The following is a 12,491-nucleotide window of genomic DNA, read 5'->3' as shown; positions in this document are numbered from 1 at the left end:
GCATTAAAACTCTTTACATCTCGCAATGAAATTAAGGATGTTTGGCTCTCTTACTCCATTATTGCAATTAGGAATTTAGCATCATCAGTACCAAGGGACAAAAGTGTCTCATTTGCCCTATGGGGACAGGGCAGTGATAAGATGATTTTTCGTCAAGGATCATTGGGTCGTAATTAAGTTACATTCATGGCTATTGCTTTTTGAAGGATGATTGGTAAATGACAGGCTTCATGTGCTTTGTGCGGACAGTGTTCACTAGGGTTTTTTCTCCCTCTGTCAGAAAATCCTGTTGAGTCTGATAATGTAAATGTGGCATTTTATTCTGAACAAAAGAGCAGGGAAATGAGCTATCTTGTCTAATCATTCAGTTGTTTAACACCGACTTCCAGTTTAGACTCAATTGGCTGGAAAGCACTTGACATGTGAAGTTAGTGCTGTTCGGAACGCATGTTTGAGTAAATTTTAAAGTAAGTGACAGCTAAATTGTACCTAGGGAAATTACAAAGCCTTCAACACAGTTAATTTTTTGGGGAGGATTAGTTGTAATTGCAACACCAGTCTCCTTGAAGATTCCTTAGTATAGCAAATGAACAGAAAAACATTTAGCTCTTTCAAGAGCCCGTTCTCTTTTAACGGAATAATTTCTGCAAAGCTGATTGTACCTTGCTGAATTGACTTCTCTCTACACTAACATCTGCTTCAGATTTGTAGAGAGGGATTTGTTTTACCAGTCTACCCTCCGCCCCCACCCCAGAGTCCCTTTTTTCTTTCTACCTCTCTGGCGGTTTCAGGTTTGAGAGCTTTTCAATCAGTAAACCCCTTAGGTAAATTGCCACTTCAGTAAAGCTTTATGCATAATGTTGCAGCACTTCATTCCAATTAAAATCAATATTTGGAGTCTTATTTTTATCAGGCAGACTCTCTGGTTGGGAAAGTTGTTTATTGCAAGTAAAAGGGTTTAGCTTCAATGCTTCAGTCTTGAAGCAGGAGGGGAGTGGCGTGTTGAAATTGAAGGTGGGGGGGGTGTTATATCTATGCGTGATGTTAACAGCCAGTCTTGCTTTAGCAAGTGTACTGCAAACATGGAGACATCTGAATCATTTGGTCTCCTAAGATAGGTTTGTGTAAGTAAAACTGCCCATGCAGTTTTGGAGGTTTGTGCTCATCGCATCTTGGACTTAATAGGCATTTTAAACAGAAAACAAATGAATCAAAAAACTTGGGTCGTCCTAACTCAAGCTCCTATTTAGTTGAAAAATAGAGGCAAACTGGGACATTAATTAGTTTATGTAAGAGGAAAGCATAATACAGTCATGACTGTGGTTCCTCCTGTCACTTGGAAATAATAGTATGTATCAGTTTTTAAATGTGATTCGGCGAGAGGGAGAAATACACAAAATCTGAAGTGTAATACATATTAGCCTTTAATAGAATACTACTTGTAAGTAACTGAGAGAAACCTGTAGAATCTGGCCACCTGAAAATGGTGCATGGATTATGTGTTCATGTTTTAAACAATAGTTTTGTGCAGACTGCCACTGAAAGTCAGGTTTGTCAATGTGGCAGTGAGTACATGGACATGGGTATTTCTTCTGTGACTTGATTCACAAAAATTAAACAGTAATAGTGGACTGGCCTTTTAGTTTAGTGCTGTAGTAAGTACTTCTCTGGCAAGATAAAACGGTATTTGGCGTACATAAGGTTCTACAGAAAGACTACTAAGTATTTTCAAATGCACAGCTATCTGTTTGCTTTAAAAGCTGATGCCCAAGCATCATTTTCTTGAAATGCAGACATTCTTCTCCTTGTGCAGCTTTTTATTTATTTATTTATTTATTAAGTTAGTGAGTCGAAACAAGAAACACAGTAAAATCTCACCTATACTTGGAATTTGAAACCTCTACTAGGTTAGTTTTCATTGTGTTTTTCTAACAGGACTGTCTTCCAAAAGCTGTTGTTAGGATGTACTTGGGATTAATTGCAGTTTGTGACAGTTGTAAGATACTGCAAGTTGTTGATTAAATCACGCTAATTCAAGTACAAGCATAAGATGGGTAGATTTTTTATCCTTGCCATAGTAGTACTAAGAATTTCTTTTCAGAGCCTGAACTTCTGTACGTTTGTTTTATATTTGTCCTGTTCATTCATTTTACTTATTTACTACTGGAATGCAATGGAACAATTGTCAGATTTTGATAGATTAAAACCAAATGTCTGGTATATAAGTGTATAAAATATTGACCTCCTTTAGTGCAGACATATTTGAGAACCTACGTGCAGTAAGTACCAGTAACAAGTACAGTATTTCCATTTTTGTAATCTCAGTCCTTTGCTGACATTTTTTCTCTTCGTATACAGTATTAATGCTTCCAGAAATACACACTTAAAGACTAGAAAACTCTTAATGCTCCCGTTTGAATGACATTCCAATTATTCATTCATTTATTGATAGCTTTGACCTAAAAACAGTCACTTTAATCCTTTAGGAATGCAGCCGAGGCAATACTATGGCTGCTTGAGCATCAATCTGAAAAGCGAGATTTATCACTGGAAACTTTCATTTGAATGTATCAGTGTTGTTGTGCCGTACAAAGTGAGTGGTTTGCTGCAAAACTGTGGGGTTTTTTTTGTTTTTGTTTTTTTAAGTTGTTAACTGAACTTGCATCTAAAGTAGGAGAAAAATACTGATTATATAAAGCTTTATATCTGTCTGTGGTAACTACCATAGTATTTCTCTTTTATGACAGTAATCTAGCCTGCAACAGCTACTTGCAGTTTTGAAATTAACCTGTAATTTAGTCTTCACCCCAAATGACAAAAATTCAAATGACTTCATGGGGTGCCAGAAGATGCACTGTAAACAGGGCTCAGTAAGGGGGATAAAGGTAGAAATCTGTCATCTCGAGTTCATTTTCAGAACGCCAGTATTGCTGAACAAAATGAATTCTTCTGTGTTTTAGTCTTTAAGAAAGATATTAAAATATTAGTCTAGATAAAGGTAGTAGGTTGTAGTAGTCTAGAAAGTTCATTGTTTGAGAAAGCAAAATGTGTGCTGCACAAGAAATGCACAGGGAGGAGACATCTGAATTTCTTTTTTTTTTTATTTAAAGAATATCTTAATCTCTTAAGGTTCAATTGATAATAAAGTTGCTTCAAGAATGCAAAATCTTCATCTCAAGTCAATTATTATAGCCTTCAACTGCTACTATCGAGTGATTCTTTTCTTTTTAACCTCACTTACTTTATCACTCTGAATTTGACAGTCAGTTTTGACTGTTTACTTCGTATATTTTGTGTGTGTTTTCTTAGTTTCATTTGTTTCAGTTTAAACTTTTTATTTGAGAGAGTAACTACACATTGTTTCATCACTGTTTTGGTGGCTGTTCTCATCCTTGATTGGTTTGTAATTTTTTCCAGCAGTGGTCTGCAGAAGTTGATTTCATTCTTTTAAATGGACTATGCTAAAAGCTACATTTGTTGATTATTCTTAAATTCCAGATCTGATTGGTTTAATATCTGATTTAATACTGCATACATAGTGGGGAAAAATGTGGCTGATGGACTAAGGTAACTAAAATGGAAATACTGTACTTGTTATGAATATTAACAGTATGAAGACTTGTCAACAAGTCTGCATTTAATGAAGTCAGTATCTTATGCACTAATTTACTAGATCTGTGATTTTGTTATGGATAGGTCAGCATAACATACAATTTGATATCTTAATTTATGGTTAAAATCAGTGCAAAAAGAAAAATACACTTTCCTCATTGAAAATAAGCATTGGATTATAACTTTTATATGGAATGGAAAAGTGGTGACCTGCAGCTGTGTTGAAATAAAACGAATGGGAATCAGTCTGGTGATTTATAACTGGTTTATAAAAGTGTAAAACAAGTGTAAAGCAATCTAAACAGTTTTGTTCAACTTGGCTGACTCTATAAAGTTTTATACTGAAATAAATATTTTGTGGAAAAATTTTAAGGAGTTTGTAAATTATCTGTAAGTGTCTGAACAAAGACACTTGGAGGTAATATATACACTGTGTTGTGCATTAATAAGAAAAACAGAGTTCACGTAAACTGAAATTGCTGTGGAATTGGTGTTTTGTCACAATAGCTCGTGGCAGCACTTGAGAATTGTATTTCAAAAACTAAATGCATGTAATGATGATGCAAAGTATTCACACCTTGGGTTAATTAGTCGTGAACAGTGATTGTGCACTCAAAAATTACACAGCTGCGAGGTTTTGAGTATAAAACTGTATATCTATTTTCATTTATTTGGCTATCATGTGTACATTATACTTGTTCGTATTAAAACTTTGCCAGTTACTTAAAAATAACTGTGCCATAAGAATAACTATGACTCGCATATGATTTCTCCTTGAAATTTTCCAAGACTGAAGTGCATGCACTGCTAAGTTTCGCTATTGAAATGTCTACTTGTTTATTCTTGTTTTGTTTCTTTCCATGAGGGATGACATGCCTGCTGTTCTGGAAGCTTTAATGGACTGTTATAAGAAGCATGGTAAAATTCTTCAGCTTCATAACATCTACTGTAGACTGATAGAAAAAGGAGATACTGAACTCCTGCGAAAAGGTTGGTTGCATGTTGTCTTGTATCATCTAGTATGTGTGGCAGAGCACTGGAATTGGTAGTTCAGGGAGGTTGTGAATTCTCCTTCTCTGGAGCTATTCAAGACCTGCCTGGATGCCTACCTATGCAGCCTGCTCTAGGGGGGCCTGCTTTGCTGGGAGGCTGGACTCAGTGATCCCTGGAGGTCCCTTCCAGCCCCTACAGTTCTGTGATTTGGTTATATGGAGTTTCTGGAAGGTTTTTCTTTTTTCCCATGATCTGTATAGTATTTCTTTCAACAGAAAGAACAAAATAATGTGTGCTTATGTTACTTGAAAGCATTTAAATAATGTCTGCATTCTTCAGATTGAAGAACTGTTAATTTTAAGTGCAGAAGAAACCTCATGTTTGGGTAGTGTAGCAGCAAGGTCTTAAAGATAAGTGCTAATACTTGTTAGAGCTACACATGTTTATTTATATATGTATATGTAGCAACTTTTTATGTTTAAAAAAACATATATTTTGAAAAAAAGGCCAATAGATAAAAAACATTTTTCCACATGTTTGTTTCTCAAACACTTGTGTACTTAAGAAGTCTTAAATTTACACTTGGCACAGAATAGGAATGTCATGTCTGCCTGTTTTGTTGTATATAATTCAGAATGTAGTGCAGCTAAGCAGAAAAATGGTATAAACAAAAAAACCAGTACAAACATGCTCAACCATAAAGCTGCAATGAATTGTCTAGTATCCTGTAATCATTTCATACGTGTCAAAATGTATTTTCATTTGTGCATACATATACATGTATGGAGTTTTGTAATGCTTCGAAAATGTTAGTTTTAAGAATATGTGATGTGCATATTAAAGTATTTCAATTGTTTTATTAATTTAATCTTTTTTCGTTCAGTTTCAGATTTTATAAGCAGTGAATATGGTGACATGATGGCTCTTTATGATCTCTTCTTTGCCTTCTTGCAAACAGGAAAATACAAAGAGGCCAGGAAGGTTATTGAGGTAGCGTTTTAACTCTGTTACTCTATTCGTGCAGCCATCCAGACTCTTAATTAGAAACATTTAAAGTTTTTAACCTTTAATTAGACTTGTTCTGATTCATGTTAATAGAATTCAATCCCAATAATGAAAAAAAGGAAAAAGCCTCGACCAGCTTTATTTTGTGTAATTACAGTTCAGAAGAGAAACAGTCTTGTTATACATTAGAATTGTTTCCTCACTTTTTCAAATTTGCTGTTATATATCAAAATGATATTTGCATATTAAATATCGGATTGCGAAACAATTAAATTAAACAGGCATTCCTGGGTGTAAAGTTGCTAATCCTCTTTTCGAAGGAATTCTTTGTTCTTAAAAGCACTGAAATTTAATTTGCTGCAGACCATGCTCAGATTTATTTGTAATGCTTGTCTACAAGTTAATCAGCCAAACAAGTGCTGTCTGCTACTGTTTGGCATTTAATTTAGCATTTCTTCTTTCTCGTTCTCTCTCTTTTTCAGGATAGTAAGCAGCTTATAGGAAGTGGTAGGTGACAAACTTGGTCTATTTAGGATTAGTATATTTTATCTAGACTTGATTGAAATTGTGCTTACTGAAATTGATAAGTCAAAGGGGCAGCTGCAGAATCTGCCCAGATTGTGATTATTTTGCTTCCTAACAGTCATATGTTTTTAAAATGCTGCATAAGTTTTCAAGTTAATGTGTGGGAGAAGGGATCTTACAGGAAAAAAATATATACTTAGTCCTTATCATTTTTGTAATGTACATAAACAACTCTGTAACCTCACTTTCTTTCTCCCTAAGTCACAGTATGCTTTTTTATAGTTATTAAAACATTTCAAATACCACTTGAATTATTTTCCAGTAGAAAACTTGCATTTACAAAAGCTGTGTGCTTGTCTGTGGTGGTGCTGAGCACAATGTTGAAACATCAGTATTTCTGCTTAGAGATGATTTTTTGAGCTCACTCTAATAGTACAGAATAATGGAAATATCCGTATCGAACAGAAGGTGACGCTGAGCAGTTCAGTTGTTATGATAATGATTAGAGCACAAGGAGGTACAAATTTGGTGATCTCCAAACTGGAAGTAAGAATTTCTTGGATCCTGGCATTTAATTTGTTAACACTTCTGTTAGTGGCTGCAATTCAGCAGTTATGCATAGGACTGTAAGCAAATTATCAAATAGTTTATACATTAAATTGTTTTTTGCTGTTTGTGCCAGTTTATCTCTGGAAATATTTAGTATTTGGTGTTTGACCATATGGCATTAGTAACCACAGACAGACATAAACATTCATTTTAACATCTGTTATCTGGAGAGAAAATAGAATTTATCCCGTGTTTTTATGCTTGTTAGAGTAGGATTTCTTATTCTTATTTGAGCTTTGTATGCTTTCTGTAGAAAAAATGTTTTATAATTTTCTGAATCTTGAGGGCTGCATCAAAAGTAATGTCTTCTATTTTATTATATTGACCAGTAATGTCAGAGGCAAATGGTGGTGGTACGGTAGTAAAGGTAGAACCTTCCCATCAATATTTCATTCAGTTTAGTTGCCGTGTAACATTCAGTAAAGATGATCAAATTTGGGGCTGCTTTGCTTTTTAGAATTTGTTGAATATTGGACGTGGGTTGTCTGTCAGGAAATTCTTCTACTGTGTTTTGCTGATTGTGGTGATCAGTTGGATTTAGTAGTAGCATTTCTTAGAGAAGTATCTGTAGAGTTAATAAAGGGTATCTAAAAGGGCATAGGAATTAAGCTAGGAAAGAAAATTGTGTGAATTAAGCTTCATAAAGAATGTGGTCTTTTGAGTGGGATGCATCAGTAACTGCATTTAAGTTGTATCTCCTGCTTGCTTTTGCTTCTTAAAATCAGAAGTCCACCGAATGCTCGTGTGTCACCTGCGGCTTTGAAAAATTTGCAACTCAAACCCTCAAGATAAGAAAATAACTCTTAAATCTAAATCTTTGATTAAAATGGAACTGAATGATAGTAGTGGGAAAGGCAAGAGAAGATTTGAGTGAGATTATAAAATAAATGGGTCATGAAGTTGTGTATGTACTTAATCTCTCATGGTGAATGTGTTGTGTGTGCATGTATATAAGCTCATGTTGTGGGATGTTGTCATAACGAGAAAGCTCTGGGGGTACATCTGCTTGTTGGAAGGGCAGAAAGACTGCTTTAAGAGCATGATAGATTAATAGAAAAGAGATAAGGCAAAAAACATGTGCCTAATACTAGAACAAGTGAATTGAAATACATGGCAGCTTGATGTCACAAGTCCATCTTGCAACAATGCAAGGCAGAAGAGAAACTGAAATAGATAAGGCTTGAGGGGGAGATGTAGCTTGTTTCTAAGACTTCATAGTTTGATAAGCTAACACTTGGAAATGTTGCTAGGCTGTCTTGTTAAGATCTTGAAATCTGTTCTCATTTGTTTTGTGGCACATAACTAGAAAGACTCAGAGACAGGACTTCTAAATGAGGTGTTGTTAGGCTCTCTGTAAAAGGAAGGACTGCTTTTTCTTTTTTCTTTCTATGCCTGGCAATGCTTGAAGTTATGCTGGTGAAAATGTTGGTAGATGTTCTGAGTCTAAGGCAGAAAAAGAAGTTCTACAGTCCATGTACTGTAGTACATCAAAGCAGGATATAGTCTTCAGTTTTTAATTGTATCTCTAATAAGTCAGATTTTGTTATAAGCACTTCAAATGTAATGATACCACAGCACAGCAGTCATGGGTTCCCCTCTCTTTTACCCCCTTGACATGAAGTCACTTACTAGCTTGGTTTCACATGGAGTGACGCAGTATGACTTTTATGTCAACAGTGATAGGTCTAGTTTTGCAGGACTTTTTTTCCTTACTTCTAAAGGCAGTTTAATTGCCTTTTTGCCCACTTAAAAACAAGAGAATTATGTGAACTTTTTTTTCTATACTCTAAACGCATGAAAACTGAAGGCTAAAGGAAACAGTGGAATCACATTAAATAGGATTCAGGCTTGTCTTCTAAAATGTTGCCTTATTTTGGTAACATTTAATCAAATTTTCTCATGAAGGGTGTTTATTTGTAGTTCTTTATGTATGTTCCTCCATTGCTCCAAGTACTAGAGCTGAGAGTATAAAAAAATTACTTGACCTAGTATTCTTTTCAGTGACCCTTCCACTTACCAAAACCTAGTCCTCCCAGATCCCTCCAGTCCATATCTGCTTACCTGTTGCTAGAAGTGGAAACTCTGAATTCTACTACGTGTATTTCATTGTGAACTGTTTAGTCTTGCAGCTTTATTTAACTGATTTAGCCAATGACTGAGGGTTAGACTGATCTGAAGGTCATCCTGGAGAGAGGTGGAATAAGAAAGTGAGCGTTACACCTCCTTTGAGGAATCTTTCCTTCCCCTCTATCAGTTCTGTTACTTTCCTTGAATACTACATGGTGATTTTAGGATTTAATTACCTTTGCAGTTACAATATAGCTGTTTTGTGTCACTTTGATTCAGTTTTAATTGTTCAATTATCTGGGAAGTTTGCATGGAGTTGTAGGGGTTTACCTGCGTGGTGATTGAACTTGTACTTTTTTCCTAGTATTATTCATACTAGATATTAATATCAAAGTGTTCTTTTAACCTGTTTGTTAAGCCATGCTGTGGTCTACATGTTTGACTCTCTATGGTAGAGTTGCAAGATTTCAGTCCTGCTGCAGAGCTTCCAAGATGTCATTCTTTAAATCTGCTTTGCAAAAGTCTCAACTATGTTTTCATGAGGTAAAAACAAATGCTTCACACTTATTGCTGAAGTATGGAAGGTTTTAAGCAAATGAGGGGAACCATTTATTGCTGAAGTTAGACAACCTCAGTCAGAACTACAGGTTAACTTTGTTTTATTGCTCAACGGTTACAAGAAGTGAAATAACTGCCATAGATTTATGTACCATTTCTGTCTTCAAAACAAACAAAGACAAAACCAGAAGTAATAAAAACCAGCAACAACCAAACACAAATTATTATCAGAATCCCAGAGGAGGAATTCAAAACAATTAAGTAAATGGAAAATATTAATGAGTATTGATCTTACGTTATTAATGACTTTGCATTGCTTGAAAAGGAAAAGTTGATCAATCCCTACTTAGTCTACAAGTAATTTTTAGTGTGTTGCGATGATTGAAATGCTTAAAGCAGTTTCCTCTGAACTTGCACACTTCACAAAACCATAAATAGATAGAATTTGGAATGGCAGTATGTTGCAAATGTAAACTGAACCATCTGTAAGGTTTACTTGAGAATGTTATGTGCAGTATTGCTAACGGTGTCTATGTAAGGTATGCTAATATTGTAAAATACTGTAAAAGAATGCACCTGAAGCTTCAGGCAGTATTCTTTACAGAAATTCCCTTTCCTTGTGTCTTGTATGATTCTGTTTTCTTTAAGATGAACAAAAATGTTTTATGAAGCAGTTTTGTAGACCACACTTAAAAAGAAAAGGAAGTAAAAATTCTTCTCTTTCTTCTGGGCTTATAAAAGTCCATGGGAAAAGTTTGTTGCTGCTGTTTTCCAGGCAGGTCCTACTTCTGCAGTATACTTCAGAAATGTTCTTTTCACTACAGGAAGAACCTGGAAACCTGATTTCTCCTTTTCTAGATTTTCCTGTGAATATACATATTAGCATTTGCCACTGTAATGATAAAATCATTACATCTTTGGGCAGCGATGTAGTGGTGTTTTAAGAAAAGCATTTTAGAAAGGATATCAGATCAGTACCATTTTTAGTTAGATGGATGCTTATGGACTCAAATGGAGCTTATCGATTCTTCTCTTAAAAACTAGGAGTTGACAGCCTTTTTTTCTTGCCAGATACTTGAAGTCTTCCTAGATTAAATCACACGAGCTAGTAAATTAAAGTTGTTCCTCTAATAAAACAGTAAAAGCTCTTGTTTCTGCTCTGTAGTTTTACAGCAAATGAAAGCTAAGAGAGGATTACTGTATTTAGGATTGGGAAAAATCACAGAACCGTATGGCAGAGTTTTTAGTACAAAACCAACCTATACTGGTTCACTAGCACAAGAGGAACATCCTTTGAAAATGTCCGTGTATGGTGCATGGCTTCAGAGTTTTTATTAAATATTGTGTGGAGTTTTCCCTCACTTTCTGCCCTTATATTAAATAAGTATTGCATATATTTAATAGACATATTAACCCAATCTCTGACATATCAAGATCTTTTTGTGGAGAACTGAAGGACAAACTAGTTGTGAAATATTTCTAATGAAATGTGTTTCCAGCATCAATAAATGCAAGAAAAAACATTTGTTGCTGGAATTCAAGACTTGACAAAAGAACTATTTCAGGTGAGTTTAGTGTACAGGAATATATCTATCAACAGATGTCAAGTTAATTCATGAGGTAAATAGATTTAAACAAAGATTTGTGACATTCGCTGTCAGCAGACCTCGAGATACCAGTTGCCATTGGATTTAATCTGCCATAAAAACAATGATAATATTTCTACTTGATATTGAGAGATTACAACCTTCTTTCATCCAGATTGCTTTTAATAAGAATCTGCATCATAAAATGGAGCCTTGCTGATTTTATTCTGGAAATAGACTATTGGGAGAAGATGCTTTCTTCATTTGTGCCAGCAGGATTTAGGTTTTTTAATGTGTGGTATAGTGATAGTTACATCTAGTGTCAGAAAGGACCCACAGACACATTTTTTTGGTCTGCTTCAGAAAAGAAAAGAGGTAGTTAGAACAGAATTTAACTGGTTTTGGAAGTGTAATGCAAATTGTATTGGAATGGTAGTTAGAGATAGAGATACAGTGGTCTGAGATAGAGTAGTTTGTAGGGATGTAATAGCTTTTATTAGAGTAACTGTATACAGCTGGGAGGGAGGGGAATGGATGAAGAGCTTTTAGGCATGCAAGCCCTATAATTAGAAGAAAAGATTATTTTTTTTTTCTTATTATTGAGTCCTATTAGTCTAATAAATGCATTACTTCTCCTTATGAAACTGGACTTTGATACAGCTATTACTGAAGCTGGATTTTGTTTGTGCCCATGAATGCACATATGAAATAATAAAAAAAAAATTCTGCCTAGTTCAGAGGCTGTTACTCAAAAGATCTGAAATATTGTTTGTTTTTTGAAGAAAGTAAATGAGTGTGTTTTGAATAAGTAAATTTAATTCATTGCTCCCCGTGGAAAAACAAAGGAGTTGCCTACTGAATTAATTCCTTCCAGAAAGGGAGAAGGTAATGTGTTTAGAATGCAGGATCATGACAAGAGCTGTGAATCCTTTCTTAGCTTCAGGGACTTTGTGCTAGAGAGGAAATATTACCAAGTCTGTAATGCTTTTCAGGTTCATCAGACAACATAAAGCCACATCATGGTGCAAAGAAAGCAAATTTTGGCTCTGTTCTATTTGGAGGACAGCTAAGAGGATGTTGGGTGGTTGGTTTTGTTAGGGTTTTTTTTGGGTATGGATTTTGCATGTTTTTTGTCATCTTTCAGCATGATTATTGCTTTGAGGTCTTACTATCTGAAGAATTTTTATAGTAGAATTTTACTATACAATTTCTCTCAGAAATTATTATGGTAGAAGTGGGATATTCCAGTAATACTTTGAGATTGGTCTCTTTCATCATGAGTAATGCTGAAATTGTAAAGCTTTTTCCAATTTTTTCCTATGGTATTTTTGGAAAAATCAGTTTGCCTTTATTTTTTCTCAATGTACTTAGCATATATTCTCTTTCGAGAGGAGCAGATCATGACTACTATTTAGTCAACAGTCAAAATGGTTTCCAATCAAAGCAGTTTTTATTCCAATTTGAGTTATTTTTGTGGAGGTTTTGCTGTGTCAGCCTCCCTGGGCTGCCTTTCTTCCCCCTCTTCAGTCCACTCTA

The 12,491-nt window shown here is 35.0% G+C and overlaps 1 protein-coding gene across 1 annotated transcript in view; it reads left to right on the top strand.

Annotated features, from left to right (window-relative positions):
* LRPPRC (leucine rich pentatricopeptide repeat containing) overlaps positions 1–12,491 on the top strand; it is an 84,409-nt gene that overhangs the window by 40,769 nt on the left and 31,149 nt on the right. The window contains exons 24-25 of the mRNA XM_015857509.3: positions 4,478–4,602; positions 5,489–5,595. Of these exons, the coding sequence (XP_015712995.2) occupies positions 4,478–4,602; positions 5,489–5,595 (232 nt within the window). The remainder of the gene's footprint in view (positions 1–4,477; positions 4,603–5,488; positions 5,596–12,491) is intronic.

Source organism: Coturnix japonica, chromosome 3 (assembly GCF_054131305.1).
Source record: "Coturnix japonica strain WE chromosome 3, WE-NBRP24, whole genome shotgun sequence".
Classification (NCBI taxonomy): Eukaryota; Metazoa; Chordata; class Aves; order Galliformes; family Phasianidae; genus Coturnix; species Coturnix japonica.
This window is presented reverse-complemented; position numbering and strand designations above follow the sequence as displayed.